The sequence below is a fragment of the Rhipicephalus sanguineus genome, chromosome 2 (genome assembly GCF_013339695.2).
Source record: "Rhipicephalus sanguineus isolate Rsan-2018 chromosome 2, BIME_Rsan_1.4, whole genome shotgun sequence".
In the NCBI taxonomy this organism is placed as follows: domain Eukaryota; kingdom Metazoa; phylum Arthropoda; class Arachnida; order Ixodida; family Ixodidae; genus Rhipicephalus; species Rhipicephalus sanguineus.
Window position 1 is genome coordinate 138,672,092 of NC_051177.1, and position 25,390 is coordinate 138,697,481.

The window sequence follows — 25,390 nt, forward strand, 5'->3', positions numbered from 1 at the left end:
AAATGCACGCTAAATGCAGGCAGTAACTCAAGAACAAACATTCCTTCCAAAACACATGGGCACCACAGTATCGCAGTCAATGGACAAAGCAAAGGTGGGAACCATACCTGAGCTTTTACGTTGGATGTCGCTGCTTCTGTTAGTCTGTCTATGCAGTCCTGAAAGATGATAAAGATGCCTGCATCCTTCTATGCTCGGTGTTGACACTGAGGAAATTTTCTGCTAGATGCTGCATGCATTCCTTGTAAGCTAAAATAACTGCATTAGAAGAGATAAAAAAGCCAGTAACCTACTGACGTCAGCAGTCATTATCAATATAAGCCCTGCGATAAATGCCAACAACACGAGATATTTGGTGTCATAATTAACAATAATTGCTGGGGTTTTACATCCCAAAACCACGATATGATTATGAGAGACACCTTAGTGGAGGTCTCCGGAAATTTGGACCACCTGTGGTTCTTTAACGCGCACCTAAATCTAAGTACACGGGCCTCCGGCATTTTTGCCTCTATTGAAAATGCTGGAAAATGCTGCAACCGCCAAGATTTGATCCCCGTGACCTTCAGGTCTAGTTGGTATCCTCATGTGTTCTTTCTTCTTTTCAAGTGACTCAAGCAGGTACAAAAGAAAACTGGAACTTCCGAGTGCTGGTGACTCAACGAATGAATGAATGACTCAAGTAAGCACAGAAGAAAACTCGAACTTAAAGTACAGGTCAATGCAACACAATTTGTGCTTCAGCCTCACCTCCAGGTTCGAAGGTTGGGCACTGAAAGCATGAACTCCTGTCACGGTCGTCAGGTCCTTCTTGGTTTCAGACACAGACTGGCTGGCTGTCAAGATGATGCGGTAGAGCTACAACAACAAAGATGAAAGTCAATTCCTTGTGCATTCCCAGCGGCATCTTTTCAATGGCTTTGCACGAGCAAGAATTCGTGTTACTCTTATGATACGGCATATAGAGTAATTGGGGAATGAGGTTTTAAGGCCAACTAAAGCAAAATGGTCTGTGTCGGATCACCACAGACACTGAGTACAAGCTAAAAAACTCTAAAAAGCATACTTCTAACTTCCAAATATTTCTTCAAGTTCTAACTCCTAAATTTGTATCGATGAGCTATGTTGAAGGAGTTGTTAGAATTAAGAGTGTGTGCAGTCACATAGAGAATAATGCCTTGAAAATGAGAAAAAAAAAACATTTTACTGAAGTTGATAGTCATGTGCCACTGTTGGCACCAGTTACAAAATCTTTCAGAACATCAGAGCTAGCTTTAATGGCGCGACATATAATACAATCGTCGTCATATAACCGAATTTTGCACAAGAAACAAAAAAAAAAGGTACGTCGTTTATGCAAAGCAATAAAATGAGTAGGCTCAGAACCATCTTAACAGACTCGTTGTCTATAGATAGCGAACATTTTCCTTGGCACGTTCATAAATTGTCACACTGCGTGATCTAGCAGAAATGGAAATTCGACGACGCACAACTAGCCCAACAACAAGTTTTACTCTAGCAGAAACGTTTGCATGATTTGTACTCGTTGCCTGCTATCCCCAGAACATCTAAAAAATAGGCACATGAAATAATCACGTTCTTGCATCCCTCTAGGCGCCATGTTTTCGGTGCCACGCTGTTATAACGGTAACCATAGAGCAGATCGACAAAGGCGTCGGGGAAATATCCGTTCGCACGTTAATGAGGGAAGAAACGACCAACCTTGTCTTGTTTGCCAGTAACAATAGAATGCCCGATGACATTGCTTCCATCGGCCTCTTGCTCGTTTGTAAACTCCTTCAGGTACCTTGAATGAACAAACAGGACGATCAGGCGAAAGTTGAACGCACCGCTAGCGTAACGAGGAAGACTCACCTCTTGGCGGTGTTTGTATGAAGATCAAACTTCGAAGCAAGCCACTTGTACGTTGCCTGCAAAGAGTGGCACTGTTACTACAGTACGGCATGGGAGTTTCACTTCTAAAACCACGCCTTGCCAGGTTATTCGTGCTAAAGGAACCAGCAATTCGAAACCGACGGAACGCGCCGAAGGCTACCGATATGCGAGGCGGAACTTGAGGACATAAATGAAAAATACGGCGATGGTGACTTACAACATGACGATCGTACACGACTTCGCTTTCGAGTTGATCGCGTACGCTAGAATCCATATTAACTATCCTCTTCCGCGTCTTTCAGTTGTCAGCTTACAGAAAAAGCGCACTGTTCATCAACAATCTTCCAAGAATCTTCTTTGAGAGCGCGCGAAACGGTATCAGCTGTATCCGCTAGGGGCAGGCTAAGCAAAATAAGCAATAATTTACGGGAAAAGAAACTCAATATTCCTTGTATAAAACACTGCATCAAATATTTGAACGCGTCTGTTTAGTAAATTTAGCAAACGCAAAATATGTTGTTGCATGCCAAAGTAAATTGCACGCGTGAAAAGATTGATGAACGGGGAAGTTTCAGTTTCACTATCGAAGAGGAAGCGTCTCGCGTCGCCGTTTAGTTCAGATCGCTACAGCGCTACGGGATGTTGTCTGGGTACGGATGCCCAATGCGAGCGCAGAAAGGAGAAGCGCACGCATCAGTTTTTTATATGTTTGGAGCAATGTCGTCATGCTGGCATGAGAGTATGAGAAATCAAGCTGGTGCCAGGTTAAGTGCGTGCAGTGTTATAAGTACGTAGCACTTTAAGGGTCCGGCTTTTCATCCATAGATCTCATGCAATGTGATCTCATATGGCGCCCCACCGCCTCGCCAAGCGCGCGATTGCTCCTCCCACCGGCGCTTCACCGGCGCCTTCGTCGCTACAACTGAAGGGAGTAACTACCTGACGGAACTCGCCGCAGACGACACGTATCTCAACCATCTCAACTGCCGTAACAAGCAAAAAGTCGACAAAGCGCAGCAAAAGTTGCGCGCATGTCGCACACAGAGTTTGCGAATTTCCCTAACAAGATTATACTCGTGCCGGGGAAACCCTACGTGCTTACCTCAAACAATGACGTCATCGACGGTTTCATAAACGGAGCGGTGGGAACTCTACGAACGGGAATCGCTGGGTGTCCGTGCTGCGCACTTCCTTAGGTTTTACAACAGTGGCACTGCATTTAGCGCAAGATTTAGAACTACACCAATCGGGCTACACAAGAACAACATTTATTCTATTACGTTATAGCTTTGGGAATCTGACCTGCAACAACTTAGTTACCTTACAGAAAATTATAACCCCTGGCCTTTGTGCACATGCCAAAATATATGCTTATTGTGCAATTTTTCTGGTTTTGGTATAGAGTCATATGAGGCGCTGTTTTTCTAAATGAGTCAAATCCATCCAAAGAGATTTGAGAAAACGGCAAAAATTTGCTATGCAAACTAAATACAACGCTGTAGAAGTTATTCTATGATATGTTTTACACGTCGGCTAGGGGAAGTTTCTGGCCACAGTCAATTAAAAAATATGCAGCGGATTTCACCATTATTAGCATGATAATTTTGGATTTGGCTCATATTGAATTGATACATTGAATTCAATGCAGTATTCTTGAAAAAACTTTATTGAAATTCTGGCAGTGGCACATTCTTGCTTCGCCGGCATCGACACTGCTTCTGTTCACGATGTCAACGTCTGCGGACAGATCTCTCGCCGATCTCTTCACTTCCATCAGAATCCATGATAATCCAGCTCCGAAAGAGCAAAAAAAAACTTGCAGAAACACCCAGAAAACAGACAGAGCCTGGCTAAGCGGGAAATCACACGGAGGCTTCCACGTTCGCCGAATCACGTGATCGCTGAAGCGCTCTGCTATTGGCATACTGGATTTGACTCATTTCGATCCATACAGCGCATGGATCTGGCTCAATTTCATTTTGAAATGAGATCTGTGAGCACACGTAGCTGTTGGTATTTGACCCATTTCGTTCCGATAACTCTTTTAGAGGAAATTTGAGAGAGTGTATTGCCAATGGAGCAATATTTGAGCTAGTTTCGGTTTCTGGATTTAGCTCATTTCGAAAAAAAAACGCCACATATATCTGTCAACAGTTGTAAACTGGTGATTTACAATGCTTCTCTTTGTAATGCTGATTGTCACTCCAAAAAGCCCCCATTTCTGTGTTGAGTTGGACTTTGAGAACTTAATGCTAAACAAACAGAGCATTAGTCCACCCACATTGGTATGCAACAAGCTTCCGTATCTACTTCGCGCTGTTCGAGCTGGATACGTATCAACTGGCTTGCATGCACTCACTTTTAAACTTGCAAGGGCTCTTTACTGGATCTAGCTAGATCATTCTCACAAGGCTGTACTCAACAACCTGTGAATTACTACCATAGTGTATATATACTCACAAGAACATTCATTATAGTCAAGCTTTGTTACCTTGGTTACAACTGATACTCTTTGAAGGAATGTATTTTTGTTACATACATGCTGCCTTCACCAAAGAAAGTTCCATTTTGCTTTGTTACATGCGTCCATGTCTGATTATTGAGCTCAGAATGTATATAGGTCTGTTGTGCGGCTCACTTCTTCTAGGTAATTAAACCACAAGTTTGTTTCAAGCAACAATACTGAACGTATTCAGAAACTTTCAGTATGCGCAATGCAAGCTATGGTGATATACCAGGTAGTCTTACCTTATCCAAGATTTTCTGCTACAACAGACCTCTGGGAAGCACACTATCGTTGCCCCATATTTCAAACCAAGGAGAACCATCTTGTACTGTTACTAAAGTGCCACCGTGCAGAATCACCAGTCACTGGTGCTTTCATAGAAAGTCTTTATTGAAATCATGTCATACGAGATTGTGTCAGCATTTCTTTGTCTTGTTTCGTGTGTTCTTTCTTTTTTTTACAAAATGTTGCAAAAGAGAGCCTTTCCCTCCCAACACAACAGATCTCCACTCCACAAGCTGCAGATGACGTGGAACTGACGTTGCGAAGAACTACTATTACAGGCACACAGACACGGCAGCTTTGGCACGTGGCTACGCAGCCGTCTTTGGATTATACTACGTCTGCAGGCTGGAAGCACGCTGCTATTATGCAGAGGTCGAGACGTTTTGCATAAGCACTGGCTACAAAGATAAACAAAAGAGAGAGAACAATTATGAAAAGAAAGACGACACGCAATCAAGCTAGGTAGGTAAATCTGTGAGCAGCCTAGCTGCAATGTATCCTGAACTCAATGATTGGCGAGGTACGTGCAGCAAGCATGAAATTCAAAGTTGCTTCGTATTCATTAATACTGCACTTTAAAGCACCGCTGCTCGGCTTTTTCTTGCGACAGTTTGTTACACAAAAAACATGCTGCACGAGTGTTTCAGTAGATTACGAGTAGTGAACCCCCTTAACTTGAAAGTTGCAGAACTTAACACTGAGCCAGTGGACACCACATATTTGTCTTTGACCATTAACGTCTCCATTTCTTGGCTACCAGCTAACGTGTTAATGTGTTTCAATGCAGTCAGACTTGCGTACGGAATCACAACTCTCAGTTAGAATGACATCTTTCTTTAACTGAATTCCAGTTACGCACAATTCCAAAAACGTGAGCATTGCACGTATCTATGCTTGTATTAAAGAAACATTTCATACCTAGGCAATCAACCAATATAATATGTTGCTGGCTTTGTTTTCTCACTACACAACTTTACATTTTTTTTGCTCCTAACAAATTACGCTGCTCGCAAAAGTGTAATTGGGAGCTTGTGGACAATAAGCCAATAAACAGGTCTCAAAATAAAATGAACTACAAAAGATAACGCTAACCGGGTTCCAGAATACTACAACACAATTAAGTCTGGAAGTGTGATGTATAGGAGCACAATTGAAATGAAACCATGACTGGATCCACAGTACAGTCTCGTTAAAAACCATCGTGGTTCAGCTCTGACCATATGCTATGCCGATTGGTCTATATATAAACCACAAGTTGCTGGCAAGACATGCACTTTGATCAATGAGTGCTAGGCTGCGAGAGAGGAAAGAGTATAATGACTAGGTGCAATAAAAGTTCCCGACAGCTGTTTGAACAAGAATAGTAGCTGTGTCTGTTACATGTAGCGTGTTGAAAGTTTATGCACAAAAAGAATGAAAAAGTAACATGACCCACTGAAAAAAAAAGTGAATTTTGGAAAAAGACGCAATATGCGCAAGCTTTAGTTACACGTGGTCACTCCTAGTACAAGCTTGAATTTCCTACGCAGCAGAGAAATTTCGAGAGAACACACCTCGATCACTCTGGCAACATTTGCAAGAGAAAACATGCCTTGAACACCAAAATTTCAAATGACCTTAACTGCTATCAACCTGCACAGCTGGCCTGAAGATAAAATAAAAATAGCGAAGAGCAGCAAAAAGGGATTAAAAAAAAAGAGTGGAGTAAGAGCACAACTCTTTTTGTTTTGTCCTACGCTTCAGCAAATGCATCTTGAGTAGCCACTGCACTTTCTGGCATAAAAGACAACTGTTAAATTAAGGGTTTAAACAAGAAAATTACAAAAACAGGGCTTTCCATCCATGCGCATTCACGCGAAAGTTTGTTCTCACCAAACCCATATGAGCGAACCATCTCTTCACTGCGAGAAAGACGACTGCAATAATCATCTACGTATATATCTTTGGAAAGGTGCCATTGACACAAATAAAATGCCACCAAAAATAGGCAAAGGCACAGCCCCATATGCAAAGCAGAGAGTCACAAATGCAAATACGTATACACAGATATGTTACATTAGAAGAATCGGTTACGATATATTACCGGAATAAAGCTCTTAATTTGTTCCCATTATTGCATAATATACCATACTTGATTTTTCTACGGAAACTGCCTGACATCGAAATCGAATTCAAAGCAGTTTGTAAAACTCTACCAGTGCGTTTTTTTTTTTTGTTCAATGTTTCTCAATCAATATGATGTTTCTGCAAAAAGACAAATTATGTTGAAGAGCACAATCCCACCTAACCCTACATAATTAAGTTCATTACCTGTCAATCTAGCATGGCAGACATTTTGGTCTTTTCAACAATTGCTCGTCACAGTACACGTTCAGAAAAGTGTAGCGTACTAGTGTCAGCCTAATTACCGGCAACAGAACTGGACAAAAAGAAAAATAAAGTGCAGTTTCAGATGAAAACAAAGGCACTGGGTCTATAATTTGATAATTCATGCAAAGGCACATCCCGTGATATGCGATGTATACGACAGTGTACCAACTGCAACCTCGCACGTCACCAAATTTCATTTCGTGCAAAACAATTGGCGCACGAAAACACCATAAAAAGTGTGACAGGGATTCAATCAACCAATGTAGAAGTTCGGCTGACTGTCAAACCAGTAGAGCTAGAACTTTAGGTAGTACCATCTATGCAAAAAAAAAATCTGGAGCAGTCCCCTAAAATTTTGGTGCGATAATTCGGACAAAACAGTAGAACACCTATGTGACCGTTTTTCTTAAATTTTCTGCCGGTACGAGCATTATTGTCTAGTTCAGCCTTCCTAGTGCATTCCTTATACGGCCTGAAACCCTTCCGTGTGCAACTGTTGAACTGCTGGAGTTCGATTAAACTCACAACTGACACAACCTTTGCATATAGAGGAAAATACATTCTGCATTTGACAATTCCAGAACACTGCAGTTTTCCCGTTAGGCTGTACGAATCAGTTTCTTTTTATGTCGGCAAAACAACCACCGCATGAAACCGACACGGCTACAACCAGAACTAGTATGTGTATTCACAAGGCAAAAAAAAAGATGAGAAAGTGCGCGGTGAAAGAACGAAATGTCACTGAGAACAAGAGACGAGGTCGAGATAATGAGTGGATGTGGCAGCACAGTTAAAGTCAACAGGCAACGAGCAAACACAAACAATGCGGAGGCTGAATGGCGGACGTAACGGTCGATGCACCCCGACACGTAGAGGCGGCGCCCGCGCACTCAGCAAAGCGCAGGAACTGCCGAGAAAGCGACGCAAGAGTTTGTTCTAGCCACTCAGAACTCGTCGTGCCGGGTTAGTGCCTCGCCGTAGTCCGTCGCCTGGCTTCCCACAAAGACGTCGTACTTGTCGATGATCTCGTCCCTGGTGAGCTTGCCGTCCTGAAAGGAGAACGACGGAGTGACCACGTGACAAAAATGCGAGACAGTGTGGGAAAAGACAAGATGGAAGAACATGATTTAGGATAATTCTAAAAAAGTGACTTCTGGGGCTTTCACGCGGCAAGCTGGGATACAATCAAGAGGCCTACCATAATGTAAGAGACTCCAGATTGTTTTGACAACATAGGGTTGTTTAACATACACTTAAGTGTAAGTACATAGGTGTTTTACATTTAGGCACTGTTAAAATGCAGCTGCCCAGCTATAATCAAACCTGCTCATTTATGTTTGGCGATGTAACGCCTCAGCCACTAAAATAAACACGATGGTCATGCTTCAAATGACAACAGCATGATTCTTGAATGAGAGCAAAACTGAAGGGCAGACAGGGTGAGGCGCTTTCCTGTCTGTTCATTGATATTGACCTCGTTCAAGAAGGAACACTAGTAGCACCTTGAATTCTGTAGAATCAGAAACAGGCAAGAAATAAGGTAATACCTAAGGGGTTTTGATGTCCCGAAGCAACATACAGGCTGCAAGAAATGTCGTAATAAGGGGTTCTAAATATAAATTGATCACGTGCTTGTCTTTATGTGCACTTCTAGTGTCGTACGCAAGTGCTTTCACGTTCTGCATTTCATACCACTGCTAACCACTGCTAAACAGCTGCGGCTGTTTAGCAGTGGTATGCTAACGTCGCTGAGTCACAAAGGCAAGTAACAAGCAAAGTGGGCAACGCTATGAAAATAACATTGGCAAAGAAAAGATAAAAAGCTATGCTACACAAATGTTTTTGTCAACATCCCAGGTGAAAATGCGTAAGTGGGAATCCAACTGGTTTCAACTGGTGTTAACTGGGATCAAATGGTCCCAGTTGCGGGCCAACTGGCCCCAGTTGGAAGCCAACTGGTCCCAGTTGATTCCAGTTGCAACTGGTTCCAGTTAGCAGCTGGTCCCAGTTACAACTCAACTGGTTCCAGTTGATTCCAATTGCAACTGGTTCCAGTTAGCAGCGTCCCAGTTACAACTCAACTGGCCACCAACGGGAACCATGACCAGTTGAACTGGAGGCAGCTGGTCCCAGTTGGAAACTATATCCAGTTATATTGGAAGCAAATGGTCCCAATTGTACGCTAACTCGAAGTGCGACCAGTTACTCTGGTTGTACGATTCTTCACAGTGAACGAAAAAAAAATTGAACTCGAATGTATACGACGTAGCATTGCTGGACTTGAGCGAATGGGTTTTATCCAAGAGTTTTTTGTGTCATACTCACAGAAGGGTACCTGATCACTGGCCTAGTATTGTAAGGGGCCGTTATGAACACAGATGATAGGACGATGAGAGAATAAGAAAATAGCGTCTCATGGTTTGCGAATGAATTATCTTCTCTTGTTTAGACGTCATCCTCCTCTTCGCGTTGTACCCATTACAATAATATAAACAGTCTTACCTGACCTGATATGTATTTTTTAAAATCGTGTATTATCGTCGATTATTCCGAGCAAATGCACAACACAGTGCACTCAAACGTACGCTTTCTTTAGCATCAGTACTGCTGTCATCAGCTGTTGTCAATTTTTACGTCCATCGCGGATACCCGCAGGCGAAGCGGGCCCGATTGACGTCGGGGTGTTTATGCTGCCGTTGTCTCACTGAGAGCATGCCTGCTCGATTGGCTTGTGTGCAGCACAGCGATTACTTCCGTACGTACGACAAAAAAAAAAAAAAAAGCGAAGAGAGCCGAGAGCTACCACTTGCGAGACTGCCGCCGACATGCTTCTACGAGTCTACGATGCTGCCGACACAAACGAACGCCACACTCTCTCTGCTCTCTCCCCAAATGCCTCGACAGCCGTCACATCAGTTTCGTATCTCATACTCTCAAACAAATGAAGCAGTAAAGTAATGAAACATAAAGATTACGCATAAAATAAACTGAAAAGAATTATTTCATGCCAGTTCCGCACTATTTATTGGAAAAAAGAAGCTCGATAATAAAGGCAGAAAATTTAGAAACACAGCCATACTAGTTTCGTACACCACATGTGTACGAGGGCTAGCTGCCGACCCGATGGTGGAAGTGTTCTGTGGTGGTGGTCCGTGGAAGCGGTGCTTAGTTGTGCTGTTTTTTAAAAGGAACGTGCAGTCATGGCGTGCGTAATTTAGATTTTGTCGAATTAGTGTCGACAGTTTCATCTAGAAGTCTTTTGGGTGAACGCGACGACAAGTGTTTTTTCCTGTGACAACACGGATATGTGGATCCATTGTGTGCGGAATGCTGTGCAAGCCTGCGCCTTGTCGGCGATGCAGCCGTTTGAAGGTAACTATATATCACTTATGCTTCGAGTGCTAGTTATTCAATATCCTAGAGAACATCTTGATATAATGCAATGCAAAGTGTTTTGAGTGTTCAGACGATGGAACACCGCATTGTAAACAAGTTCTTTCGGCACTGTTCTGTAATATGTTTGCTTAGGGGTTTGTGCGGAGTGCTTGCTAATTTTCTGCCATTTGTTTTGGAGCATCACAGAAAACGAGTGCCGTGCAATAGTATTTTGAACGGCATGCTAAATAACTATAAAGTATACTCGTGCAAATTTGTAGCTCCGTCCGCGACTTTTAAAGAAAGCGCAAAAAGGGGCCCGTATTTAGCACTGCAAATAGATATTCCCGAACCTGTTGCATCTGTAGATGCATACATTCGAGTGGAAACAAAGATGCTTTCGATCCCCTTACTGCCCGTAGTTCTTGTGTTTTTGGCGCTGAGGTAAGCGACTTAAAAAAAAAAACGGATTAAATCCGGCATGATCTCTGGAATAGTGTTCGTAGTGTGAATTTTTAGAAGTCTGGTGCTGTGTATAAAAATTGATATGGCTATTCTGAGACATGCATGTAACATATGTTACCTCTATTTTGCAGCAACGCTCTCCCATTGGTCACGGGTACGTGAATCTCACGGAAAAAATTCAGGATTGCCGCCAAACACTAAAAAAATTGAGCGCTGTGTAATGTTTGTAAAATAAACATTTGATGGAGTATCCAAGGTTGTTTTTTTTTTTATCTTGCACTGGAGCCCAGGAATAAATAGCCACATCAGGTTTAAATTTTTAATGGGAGCAGCTTCAGACAGTAGTTCCTAATGGGACACCATTTGCAACGGGCAACTGGCTCTTATAGAGATCTCAGTAAGAGCCACTGGCCCCGCTGCGACCCAGTGACAATTGGAAATAACTGGGACCAGATCAAGAGGTTTATGGCAGGATTCCCAGTGGGGACCAGTTGTCAGTGGGTGCCAACTGGGACCAGGTCAAGTGGTTTATGGTCAAATTCCCAGTTGGGACCAGTTGCCAGGGGTCCCAGTTGGGAAATCGACCCAGTGGGTTCCCAACTGGGAATATTGACCATAAACCAGTTGAACTGGTCCCAGTTGGGGCCAGTGTTTCCAGTTGCAATATTTTCACTGGGATCTTAAATTGCTTTAGAATGTTAGTTTTTAATAGAATAGACTTTATTTCTTTAGAATCTGACATCACAGTAAGTGGGAAATTCAAAATAGCTCGTGAAACTGATCAAACCAACTCGGAGTACGCTGTGGTGGTATAGTGTTTACAGTGCTCAGCCGCTCGCCCCATAAGATACGGATGGGTTTCATTCCGGCTGCAGCAGTCACATTTTGATTGAGGCAAAACGCAAGAGGCCTGTGTGTAGTGCAATGTTAGTGCACGTTAAAGAAACCACATGGTCAAAATTATCCTGAGCCCTCCACTACACACGCTGTAGTGGAGGGCTCGGGATTTCCGGCACATGAAAGCCCAGGTATTATTATACACCCACTCAGAAAACACCTTAAGTGAACTTGAAGGGCAGTGAAAATACTGTATAACTAAGGTGTAAATAGGAAAAAATTCTGCTGATGACAAAGGACGAGCTATAATGACTTCTCTAGCAATGGCCCGTCCTGTCCATGGCCCATATCTCGTCAACTGCAAGCCACACGCACGAACAGCAATGATGATCATAGTGCCCAGCAATGGCAATATCCACCAACAATGCCAATCCTGGAGCCAATTCAGGCTATTCAACCAGTCTGGGAAGCACAAGACAATGCCTGCACTACTCACGTGGTCCTTGTCGGCCTCGTGTATCAAGTGGCGTGCCTCGGATACGCTGTGATCGTAGTCGACTGCATGACCCAGTCGCGCACCTCGTCGGGTCCCATGAACCCGTCCTTGTCCTTGTCGCGAAAGTTCTTGAACTGCTCCTTCTCGTTCTGAACCCAGTCCGGCTCCACCTCGCCCTCGGCTGCACCCTCGTACATGTCACCTGCAGAGCATGCAAAGAGCACATCAAGGTAACGGCCCTTCAAAACGATGGAAATCAAGCCACACTACTAGGCATGTGCGAATATTCGAGCACTTTGCATATTCGAACAAATATTACAGTATATTCGAATTCGCTTCGACTCGAATTTAAGTTAGTGGAAATTTCGAAGTATTTGAAATGAACGAATAAACATATATACTCCGTTTCACAAGCTGTTGGCAGCGTTGTGGAAGGTACGGGCGCTCTCAGCCAATCATGACAGAGTGCACTTCATAAGTGTGTTCCTACACGGATGTCGCGTCCGTTAATTCGACCGGTGGCCCCGTCTGTATGGAAGTAGGTGTACTATAATAACTATCTTTTAATTTTTGTAGCAGATGGCGCTTGGTACCTTTTTGATCTGTTTTGATCTGTTTTGCTTATTTACGGACGGGACGACCAGCGTTGCAATGAAACTGGCCCAACCTTTTCTATTTATCGTCACCCGGTTCATATGAGTTCTTGGGGCGTTAGAGTTTTTTTAATTGTTTATGCACCGTGTATAAGAATATTTACTTCAGTCACTGAATCACTTAACGAACGAATGATTGAATCAATCAATCTGAAGCTTTATTTTCCCTTCTCAGTGCGATTTTTCTTGATTCCTTGTCATAATAGCAGACAGTTCTATGTTTTCAGTTTTGGCTACTCTCACTACGACAGTACTCAATGATCCTGACCTCTACGCACACATGTAATGATAGACGTGAGCTTGTTACAAGAGCCCACATGTCATGGTCCTCATCACAACTTAAATCTGAACTGCTCATTGTTTCGTCCTCCAGGGTGATTACGACAGCTGCATTAGTGTCAACATCATCGATGAAGTGGTCCAGTTTTCTCATTACATCTTCCTGAGCGATAACATGCTCCACATATCTCTTCCACTTCTCAGCGGTTACTTGCTTAATTCCTTGCCATAGTAGAGTGTGAACGCCTTGAAGCTTAAACGTCTTGTTTGCCACTGCTACGAAGCCCTTCACGTCACTCCAAACAGCTCTATGGGGTTAAGCTGGCAGTGGTAGGGAGGTAGGCGCACAGCGAGGTGACCAGCAGCCTCAGCGATGCAGTCCACACGGTATCGGTCCCCACTTGCGTGTACGTTGTCGACGAGCTTCATGAGATCTGCCTTCACCATGTCGCTGCTCCATGGAACACCTTTTTCGGAATGCCAGGCCTGTATGTCCTTTTTTAGGCTACTCATACGCGGCACTTTTTCCTGCTTCACGGAATGATAAGGTGCGTTATCCATGACTATAACACTGCCAGGTGGTAGTAGTGGAAGCAGCTTCTGGGAGAACCACTTTTCGTGTGGTCCCGTTCATTTCCTCGTGGCAGTCGCCTGAGCTTTTTTTTCGCTTGGAAGACTTCCGCTGCGCCTTCAACGAAACCATGTTCGCTACCGCAGTGCGTGACAATCAGTCTACCTCCTTTGCACTGGGTTTCGAAAACCAGTCGACAAACCAGATCGACGGGCTTCGTACATAGACTGGACAGTGCCGTCTATCCACACCCGACTACGCGTATGACCAGCGTTGACCCACATTTCGTCGGTGAAAAAAATTGCCCTACCCTGACGTCGCAGCTCCGCTATTTGGCACAGGTACTGGCGGAGACTCTGGACAAGGTGCGTCGCTTCTATGAGAAGGCGTTCCGAAGAGCGTTTCTTGTACAGTACCTGAAGCCAAGCTTTTTCAGCATCCTCTGCATCGTCGTCGTGGACACGGTCGGTAGCGTATCGTCTTCTTTGAAACGCTGCACCACTTTGGCGATAGTTGGAATTTCGCCTTTCTCAAAAAAGCCGTGCACCACTCTTCGCAAGACGCTGAGGTCAAAATTGTACAGCTTTTTTTTCCGATCATGGCCTTTCCCACAAGAACGCTTCTTCGGTGGTAGGACTTCGCCGGCCTCTTTCATCTCCCTTTTCCACCGATACAGCGTTCGTTCGCTCGCTCACCTGGGTCAGTTTCTCAGTTCTCTTGATAAGTGCATCCACACTTTCACTGTCCCCGCACTCGACGCGAAGCCCTTCAAAAACATATAAAACTATCTGCTTCGCCAGCTTAGGAAAACCGCGCACATTCGAAGGATGGCTCGCTGGTCGCACTGCTTGAGAGGCATCTTGCACAGACACAACCAACTCGGGCGACACCATGATTCCGAAAGGCGGCGCATCACCACCTCACAGCAAGCCTCCGCAGAGATGCGTCCATGCGGGCTTTCCCTTTTAATTCCACTAATGATAAAAACACTCTGCATGCTTTGAAAAAGTGAATCCTAACAATATTTTCAATTTATGTGGGTGTAGCTTGCGAAATAGAACTGGATTGCTAAAATATTTCAGGGACTATTTCCTGTGCCCCTACAACCCTGATTGGACGAGAGAGCTCGACCATTGGCTGCACTGCCAACAGCTTGTGAAACAGAGTATATTACACTGCATGTAACCCCCTGTAAAGGTGGTTTCACTGCAGTGCAGGGGTGCTATGGCAGGAAAACACCTATAAAAAAAAAAAAAGTCTGCACTGCCACAAAGCCCCACTTCAAGGTTAAATGAACATATAATACACTTGCATCGATTAATCCTTTCTTAAGTTTAAAAGCTTCTTATATGGGCTTATATGCTCTAAGTATAATCATTTTTCAAATGTAACGTATTTTACCGGTTATCACTTGCATCCTACTGAAATTCAAATCCCGCTACTATTCAAGTTGTTTCACTTCACTTCGAACCTTCGCACAGACTTGTTCCAATTTTGAAAAATATTGTGCAGGTTAGTTGGTTCATGACAAATATGCCCATTTTTCTTTAAAATATGTGATATATACTATTCAACCTATTCGATTCAAAATTATTCGATTAAATCACTATTCACTTCGAATTCCCTTCGAACCAGAAATTTACTATTCGTACATCCCTACACACAACCTTCGATTATCAGGCATTTGGAGCTTTTAGTTACCTCTGCACGTGTGAGGGGCTATCGGCAAAGGTTGCATCGAAGATATTGACCAGGATATTTGTTCAGGCAGTAGCCTCCATGAAAAACTTGATTTTATAGAGAGCAGGGAAAATGTGAACGTGTCCACAACCGAGACCAGTAAAGGCGGTAGGAGGACTGGGGCAGAAAACAGGGAGAAAGAAGAAAAACTGAATAGTAGCATAAAAAACCACCTATGATTACGATACTGCCTAATGCGAATCCTGAGTGCAGCTTTGTGTTGGGGCAAGCCAAATGTATTTGAAGTTTTGGCTTTCCGCAAGGTATTGACTACGCCATACACCACAACTTTTGTGAAGTAGGACATCACCCACTACGCCATTATTCATCTTTCTGCGGCTAAGCGCTGCTTTAAAGGGCACCAAGCAAGAATGCTTAATCAGCTTAGAAAGCATTCTTTCACGACTGCTATTTGCTTTTGCTAAGCAGAAATGAAATGTTAACTACAGGTAGAAGAAATGAGGGCTACAGTTTCTGTTCTAAACACCTCTTGCCCAAACTGCATGAAGTGTCCCCGTCAACTTGAAGAAGTGTGGGTGTGTGTGGGCAGCTTTTGTGCAAGAAAGTTTTGAAAACTTGGTAGATCCAATCTGCTTATCTTCGAATGCCTTGTAATTAGAGCTGTGCGAATAGCAAAATTTTGGGTGCAAAGCGAATTCGAATATTGAAGTGTGAGTGCGAATCGAATCGAATATTTTCGAATACTTCAAACGAAATTGCAGAAAAAAAAGTTAGAGAGGATTCCTAAGCATATTCTTATGAGATAGCAACATGAAAGCGTTTCTTTTCGGTAGGTTGATGAAGCACTGGCAGGTTGGTGTTTCATAGTTCTCTTCTCAGGAATGAGGCAATGTAGAGGCCGAATTCTATTTATGTACATGGTTTGGTGCAACCAAAGTGTTGCCGACAATACTTTACACGTGATAGGCAAAGATGCCATTTTCTCAGCCTCTCCTCCTCTTTCAACTTCTGTGGAAGCCCAACTGATGTGGCAGACAAGGGTCTGCTCCCTTCAAGTCCGGAGTTCCAAATCTGCCTCGTAGAGGTTGATATTAAGAACATCTGAAATTTTGGATGCTAAAAAACTTCCGCTTCTGATTTTTCGGACTTCCTGCCCAAATTTCAGGTCCAAAACAGCATTAATTGAGCCCCCACCTCTGCCACATCTTTCATCTCCATGTTGGAACCAGCGTTTTCTTGAGTTAGTACATTTGCGACCGTAGCGGAGCTTGAAAGGCAGCTTTGCCGCACTACCTGGGTGTGATAAGGTGAAGCATATTGAAAATCTAGGGACCACTTCCAATGACTTGTCTCTTGGCAAAGTTCGACGATAACGGAGCTTGAAAGGCAGCTTTGCCGCAATACAAGAGTGTAATGAGGTGAAGCATATTGAAAACCTGAAGGGGTCACTTTCAATCGGACGTTGACTGTATTTGTTTTTGGGAAGTTCGAATAGTTCGAATAGTAAAATTCCAGTGCGAATCGAATCGAATAGCAAACACTATTAGAAAAATATTCGAAATATCAAATATACGCGCACCCCTACTTGTAATCCATGTTAACCTATAACAGGGTTGATTCATTTGTAATCCATGTTAACCTATATTGAGGGTTGATTCATTGCTGTGTCACTCGGGGGTGCTTGGGTGCATATTGCCACGCCCACTTCTTGTCTTGTTTTGATGTATTCGGGTTTGACCGGCAGGGACGGTTATCAACGCTCGACGCTGTCCGCGAAGTAGTGTTCTAGAAGCGTCGCGATCGTAGTAGATCGGTTTGTTAAGATTGCGCCCCGCACGCGAATGTTCCAGCTTTGTCTAGAGATAACGCCGCCACCAGCGATATTGCTGGAAAGTTCGATACCGCCTGTATAAAAGCCGACGCGCTTGATCGCTTGTCAGTTGATCGACGGTCGACGTTCTGTCCGCCGCTATCAGTGTATTGCTGTAGTTTGACTATCAGTTTCTTCGCCACAAGTTTGGCCAAATAGACAGTTTCACCTCGGACCTGCTGACTGCTGTCTCTTCGTCGACGTCACGACTACGTGACAATATATATATTGAAGTATTTTTCCTGAAATAAATTCAGTCGCGAGTGTAGCGAGTGTCGTGTCCTTCCTATTCAATTTTGTTCCCGTCCAAAGTGTACTACCTAACCATATAGGTATAATGAACCTATAACAGGTTAAACTCATGGTCCCAAGCAAGCGCTGTCAAAATCAATGATGCCAGAGTGAGCAAGTGTGCAAACTTCAACGTGGAATTGCCTTACATTTTTTATATTTGGCTCATACCAAAAAACAATCAAAACGAAAGAATGGGAGAGAACGGTACAGCCCTAACTGGCAAGTGAACTTTTATTTAACAGAAATGAGAAAGTATAGCTCATGGCGCGTGCACTCCTTACACAGCAAGGTTGGCAGAAAGAAGCTTATTACCAGTGATATGTGCTATGTGTTATTACCAATGACATGGGGGGGGGGGGGGCACAAGATGCTGCAAATGTTGTGCAGTTCATGAATGTTAACCCTTTCACTGTCGGTTTTTCCTGGCCGTGATGCACCCCCAGTGTCAGCTTGGTTTCGGGAATATCAGGGAAGCTTGAAACGCAAAGAAATGGTATGTTGTGAAGTCAAGATGACCTAGGAATGGAAAGGGAGATACAACCTCGTTTGCTGCTTATAGCAGCAAGCAAGGCCGCAGCGAATGAGTGAAAGCAGCCATTGAGTAATGTAATGGCGAGGGCCTCTGAACTTGACGTGCTGTAGCAGACGCGCCAACAGAATAAAAAAAAGAAAAAGGAAAAAAACGCCAGGCCTGCGCTGAAACCGCAGCACAGTCACAGCGAAAGCTGGAAGAGCGGCGTTTCTAGAGCCCGTTAAGCTCTCTTGGGGCTACAATACAAGTACACTAGAAAGGTACCCACTACGCCATAAATCACAATTTTTGTGAAGTTGGGAAGCACCTACTAAGCCATTATTCGTCATTCTGCGGAGAAGCGAGGCACCAGCTACACGTTTGTAAGCATTATGTGCACTTTGCTGACGCGACGACTGATGACGATGAAGAATTATGGCTCAGCCCTTTGTAATGGGTTGGAAGCTTTAAACGACCCACCAGTTATGTAATTTGCATTGGGTGACGCCCGGTCGCTATTTCTCTCTCCCGTCATGCTGTATAACATACGTTGACGTGGGAGAGAGACGGGGGGGGGGGGGCGAAGAACTTTACTGAGACCCCAAGGAAATGGATCATGCGCTTATGGGCTTCCTTGGCAACCAATGCAAGTGCACTCGCGAGGAACCCACTACGCTATAAATCAGTGTAATTTTACTGAGACCCCGAGGAAGTGGATCATGCGCTTATGAGTTTCCTTGGCAACCAATACAAGTGCACTTGCGAGGAACCCACTACGCTATAAATCATTGTAATTTTTTAGAAGTAGGGCAGCAGGCACTGTGCCATTTTTCGTCATTCTACAGAGAGCGTTGGTACCTGCTATACGCATGTAAGGCATTATGCGCACTTTGTTGATGCTGTGCCTGATGACGATGAAGAATTATGGCAGAGTCCTTTGTAATGGGTTGGAAGCATTCAACAACCTACTCGTTGCGCAATTTGCATTGTGTGACGCCTGGTTACAGAATTCGCGTAGTGCGACGCTCGGTGCTTATTTTACTCTTCTACCACGCTATATTGCAAATGTTAATGTGGTTCCTTCCCGACATGAAGCCTGTATATGACCTTTTTCGCAAAGCAGTTTCAAGCACCAGCATGGCTCAGAGGTTGAATACTGGGCTCCCACGCAGAGGGCCCAGGTTCGAACCTCGTTCCATCCTGGAATATTTTTCTTATTTCGTTTTTTTTCTTATTTCGAGCGATACTGGTTACGGACACCGGCGGCGGCGGACAACTACGGCGCCAAAAACGGCCGGTGAAATGATCTCATCATAACAGCTTTCGCTGTAAAACAACCTTGCAAACTCGCCGCAGATGGCAGATCAATACTTGTACTATCTATAACCGCGCACGCGTTGCATGGTCGCTCAGCACGTGAGAGTAGTGCCAGCGGTGTGACCATGCCCCCAGCAAAGATGGGTGGACGCGATTCCTCCGTACTCCTCAATACACGTACCAACACAGCGAGGGGCGAAAATATGTGCTTCTAGAAAGAGCTTACAGATGGCGCAATCAGTAGAACCAGCGCTAAAACACACCAGCTTTGCACTTTGGCACTAATTTTCAAACTCACAATAGAGAGTGTGCCGGTATGTCAGTGACACTGTGTGTGTGTGGGGGGGGGGGGGGGTAATGCGAAAACATACCGGCACGTCAGTGACAGCGAAAGGGTAAGTAATGACTTAAATAAGAGTTGAACTGCTCGAATACAGAGGTTTATGCGGTGCAATGATTACCAGAGTGAAATATAAATTAAAAATTGGAAAATCAAAAAAAGTCACTGTTTCGCCGCAACGACGAAGCAATGAATGCGATAGCAATAAATTGTAATGTAACGCGAAGAACGGAAAGCAGCTCGAAATTGCCAGCGCGTCGATCGAGCCCAAAGGACACATGAAAAGAACGCACGCAGGACGAGCGCGAACTAATGCGTCACAGCTCGACACTTGAAGCACACTGCTCAAACATAAAGCAGGACGCACGAAACGAACGAACAGGTACACACAAGACGAGCGCGAACTAATTGTCACAGTTGTTACTTATTTCTGTTCGAACAGCACGCTCCTTTCGCAAACGCGGCCGCTGCAGCGAGCGAAGCGAAGCACCCCACTGGCCGCCCCTTCTTTCCTCGAGATAAGTGCACGAAAGCGACCACGCCCTGTAGAGCGAAGAGCAACGGCATTCGCAGTAGCGGGGCGACTATCTTTAAAGCGCGCAACACGCTAAAGCCCCTTGATCTAGAAAGTAGCGACACTCTCCTCCGCGCGCGCGTTTTCCTCCTCAATTCTCCTCGGATTTCTCCCCTCCCCTGGCCGGCGCGCTGCGCACGGCACGCTGAACCCTCCACTGGCTCGCCGCAGCCGCATTAAAATCACTGCGCGCGCTTGTTTAATCGGCCCCTTGAAGCGTCAAATGAGAACCTGTTTCTTAAGCAATAGTCATGACGAAAGTGGGCTTCCGATAGAACAAAGTGACAAATATATTTTTAAAGACGCTTCGGTATATGCAAATAAGCGCTTCGAAAAAAATGAGTATATCAACTGGCGGCTGAGCGGTTTACCTTCCCGTCGCCGCCTCGGCCGTCCTTAACGCGGTGTATTAACGCATATAATGTAACCAGCATAATTAGTATAGGTGAGAATTTTCTTCATAACTGTGGTCTTGATGAGCTAAAAGAAGGCACCCAAGAAGGAATGTGGTGGTTTACTTAAATTGGGCCAAATGAGTGAGCCCGAAGCCTTTTTGTGTCAATGCCGCTGTCAGACACGCACACACGCACACGATGCATGCACGCAGGCACGCACACACGCTTATACACACGTGATAAAGACACGCACATACGTACACACACGGACATGCATACACACGCGATACAGACACGCACACACATAGATACACACGATCATACGCACGGGATATAGGCACGCGCGCTCATACGCACGCGATATAGATACGCACATACATACACAGGCGCGTACACACGTGTTACAGACACACGTGCGTGGACATGCGAACAGACACGCACGCACTTACATACACATGCGCATACACACGCCATATAGACACGCACGCACATACATACGTACACACGCGATACCGTCACGCACGCTCATACATACATACACACGCGATACAGACACGCTCGCTCATACATACATACACACGCGATACAGACACGCACGCACATACATACTACACACGCGATACAGACACGCACGCACATACATACATACATACACACGCGATACAGACACGCACGCTCATACATACACACGCGATACAGACACGCACGCTCATACATACACACGCGATACAGACACGCACGCTCATACATACACACGCGATACAGACACGCACGCACATACATACACACGCGATACAGACACGCACGCTCATACATACACACGCGATACAGACACGCACGCACATACATACATACACACGCGATACAGACACGCACGCTCATACATACACACGCGATACATACACGCACGCACATACATACATACACACGCGATACAGACACGCACGCTCATACATACACACGCGATACAGACACGCACGCTCATACGTACACACGCGATACCGTCACGCACGCTCATACATACATACACACGCGATACAGACACGCTCGCTCATACATACATACACACGCGATACAGACACGCACGCACATACATACATACACACGCGATACAGACACGCACGCACATACATACATACACACGCGATACAGACACGCACGCTCATACATACACACGCGATACAGACACGCACGCTCATACATACACACGCGATACAGACACGCACGCTCATACATACACACGCGATACAGACACGCACGCACATACATACACACGCGATACAGACACGCACGCTCATACATACACACGCAATGCAGACACGCACGCACATACATACACACGCTATGCAGACACGCACATACATACGCACGCGATGCAGACACGCACGCGATACTGACACGCAGGCACATACATACACACGCGATACAGACACACACGCACATACACAGCGATACAGAAACGCACGCGCATGCACAAGCGATACAGAGTACAGACACGCACGCGCAGGCGCAGGCATACACATACGTGCGTACACGCACAAACACCGCGAATACACAAACGCACGCACATGCACTCACCAGTTAACACGTGCGCACACGCACATACAAACGCAGGCGCACATATGCGCACATACAAACACGCATACACCTGCGCACACCCGTACACACACGCCTGGAGGGTTGACGCCTGGAGGGTTCATGGCGGGCGTGAGCAGCTGAAAGCGCGCGAAGTTTGCTTGCGCTCGCTTCTCGTGACGTCAGGGTCATCTGACTGGGAGCTATCGCGTGTCGCAGCCATTCAGCGTTGCGGAGGCGCCGGCTCCGCGAAAGAGAGGGTGAAAAAAGAGGAGGTTGACGGCGCGGCGAGGATGAGCCGGCGTGGATAAAGGAGCGTCGCTACTTTCCAACATCAAGGGGCTTTACAACACGCGCGCACGTCGCGCCATCTATGTGGCCACTAAGAAAGCATGCTGAAGTACATGGTGTATATAAATAGCTCGCCGTTAGCAGGCTGAAAGACGGTGCCGTCGTGGCCTAACGTCTAACGCGGCGGGCTGCAAAGCGAGAGGTCGCCCGTTCGATTCCATGCGTCGGAAAGAATTTCTGAATTATTTTTCTTTATGGCTTTTCTATATATATACACACTTATACATATACGGTGAATGACGGCGACGGGGACGGACATTTTCCAGCCGAGACTGTCCATATAATTGCTATCGCAATAAAATACAAAATGGAAGGCACATACCGATGTATTCCTCAAGGGAGATCTTGCCATCCTTGTCCTTGTCGATGTCCTCCATGGTCTCTTCGACGACAACACCCTTCATGTCCTCACTCTCCTCGGGATGCAAGAAGTTGCCAAACTCCTCCTTGTCGAGGTCGCCATCGCCATTCTTGTCGGCACGGTCCCAGCGTCGCTTGTCTCGACGTACCATGTCCTGGAAGCTCATGGCACCACCGTCGGAGTCCGAATCGGAGTCATCACCATCACTGCCTGCGATGAGAAGGAAAAACAACTACTGCTGTGGACAATGAAGAAACATTTCAATTTTAGAAGTCGTAAAGGCATGTAAGAATGACTGATGCATGTAGGTATAAACATGTGCAAACACAAACCATGCCAGAAGAAACATGGACCGTATGACCACAAAGCCCTCCACATGTTTCCCCTACTCTAAAAACAGTTTCCCCCTTCAACGTGCCTTTTTGTCCCACAGTAATAATCGTCATCTCTCTCGCGTGCTTTTCCTTGTCCGTCACTTTCAGGTCACGAACAGTGTACGCGCTATCAGCTTGACATAGCATTGCTGATAGCAAAGTGGCAAGCGCCATGTTTTCAAGAAAGGAAACTCAACTGAGCCAGATGACGATTATTGCTGTGAGAAAAAAAAGTTGCAAACTATTTTTTGGAGTGAAAACATGAATGCCCTTTTAAGAGTTTCTAAAGAATGACAAATGGCCATTTGTTACAGACTGGGCCGTTGGCCAATGAATGGCCCATTGCCAATTATTTCTTGGTTGATTGGATCGCCATGGGTCCGACAACCTCTAGCGAATTAATGGACCATTTGTCAAATGACAAATTGCTCAATGATCAGCAACAGGCATTTGTTCAAATGACCAAAGTGAGCAATGATTCTTTGGTTTATCTCATGTCCATTGTCAGGTAGTCTGTTAGTGGACGCAAACAGACAACCAGACTTATTATGGCACTTGGCGCAAGGCACTCCCATTCAAGGATTCCTTCTGTCATTTAAACCAAATCCTGATTTCGTTGCAAATGTTCTGCCTATTCTTGACTCTCAATATCAAGGTATAAGACAATGAAATGGCATTCCCGCATCGCTACTAATTAATCTACCTGGGGTTTTATGTGCAAAAAGCACAATATCATTATAAGCCCCCCATATGCACAGAGGAAATTTCAGCCACCTAGGGTTCTTCGACATGCACCTAAATTTAAGCACACGCTCCTCCAGCATTTCGCCTATATCGAAATGTGACTGCCGTGGCTGGAATTGAACCTGCAACTTTCGTGTCACGGCACCACTACTGAAGCTTACACCTGGTAATCTATATCTACTGAAAAAAATGTGTAGACTATAGAACAGCTGCTGCCATCTGTGTTATGAAAGAAAACAACACCTTCTGACTTCCTCTTTTTGTTACAAGTCATTTAGTTTAGGGCTTGAGCGAATGGAGTACAGGCGTAATCATTGATATCCCACAACAGCAATCGGAGAACTCACACAGAACCACAACCCCACCAGACTCTTCATCCCCACTTCTTCCTTCACATGATCACACGATCACATTTGCAAGCACCTGCCGATCTTGGCATGTGCCCCGTTAGCTTAGTGGCTGTGGCATTGCAGCACTGAAAACGAGGGCACGAGTTCATTTCCCGAGCACAGCAATTTCACTTCAGAGGGGCCAAAATGCAAGAACGCTCATGCACTTAGCTGTATGTTAAAGAAGCCCAAATGGTCAAAATTGATACGGGGCTCCCCACAACAGCCTGCCTTATAATTGCATCATAATGTTGGCACGTAATATCCCAGAACTTATTTCAATGTTGCTTATCTTGGCTTACCTTCGGCTCCGTACGTAATGTTTCGGTACTCCTCCCAACTGACACGGTTGCTTTCCTGGGGGTTGTACACTTTCCACTGCTTTTCAACATCATCGCGAATGTAGCGCTTCTGCGTGTGCTTGATCCAGTCCTCAAGCTCCTGCTGCGTCACATAGCCATCCTGCAAGTGATGCCCGATTGTGAGTGAGTCAGGCGCCACAGTACTGAAGCAAACATCGCTAGCATTTACTTGGTGCAAATAAAACTCCACATTTCTATTTATTTACTTATTTGATACCTACATCACCTTTGTAGGCATCACAGTGGAAAGGAGAGGTGGGGGGGGGGGGGGGTATATAAATTCCTACACAAATTTCTTTTCAATTCCTATACAAAAAGTGGGGTAAAATTCGTCATTACTCTAAACAGACAATATTTGATGGAAGAGCATTCCAGAACCCTCGTGGTCCGACAAAAAAGTCAGTTTCAGCGCAAGGGCAAAGCAAAGAATGCAATAGCAACAAATTAGAATGTCACACGAACAACGGCAAGCAGCTCGAAACGTGGCCTGGATTTTACC

General features: G+C 45.0%; 1 protein-coding gene across 4 annotated transcripts in view; it reads right to left on the reverse strand.

Moving 5' to 3' along the window:
* The window catches only part of LOC119383707 (calumenin-B-like), a 583,129-nt gene that overhangs the window by 37,746 nt on the left and 519,993 nt on the right, over nt 1–25,390 (reverse strand). For 3 of the 4 annotated variants that reach the window (XM_049412630.1, XM_049412631.1, XM_049412629.1), the window contains exons 4-5: nt 24,832–24,991; nt 22,984–23,232 (exon numbers count right to left, since the gene is read on the reverse strand). In XM_049412630.1, coding sequence (XP_049268587.1) covers nt 22,984–23,232; nt 24,832–24,991 — 409 coding nt within the window. Of the gene's footprint in view, nt 1–7,920; nt 8,107–12,230; nt 12,433–22,983; nt 23,233–24,831; nt 24,992–25,390 lie in introns of those variants that run through there. The other variant, XM_049412632.1, reaches the window with a different exon arrangement.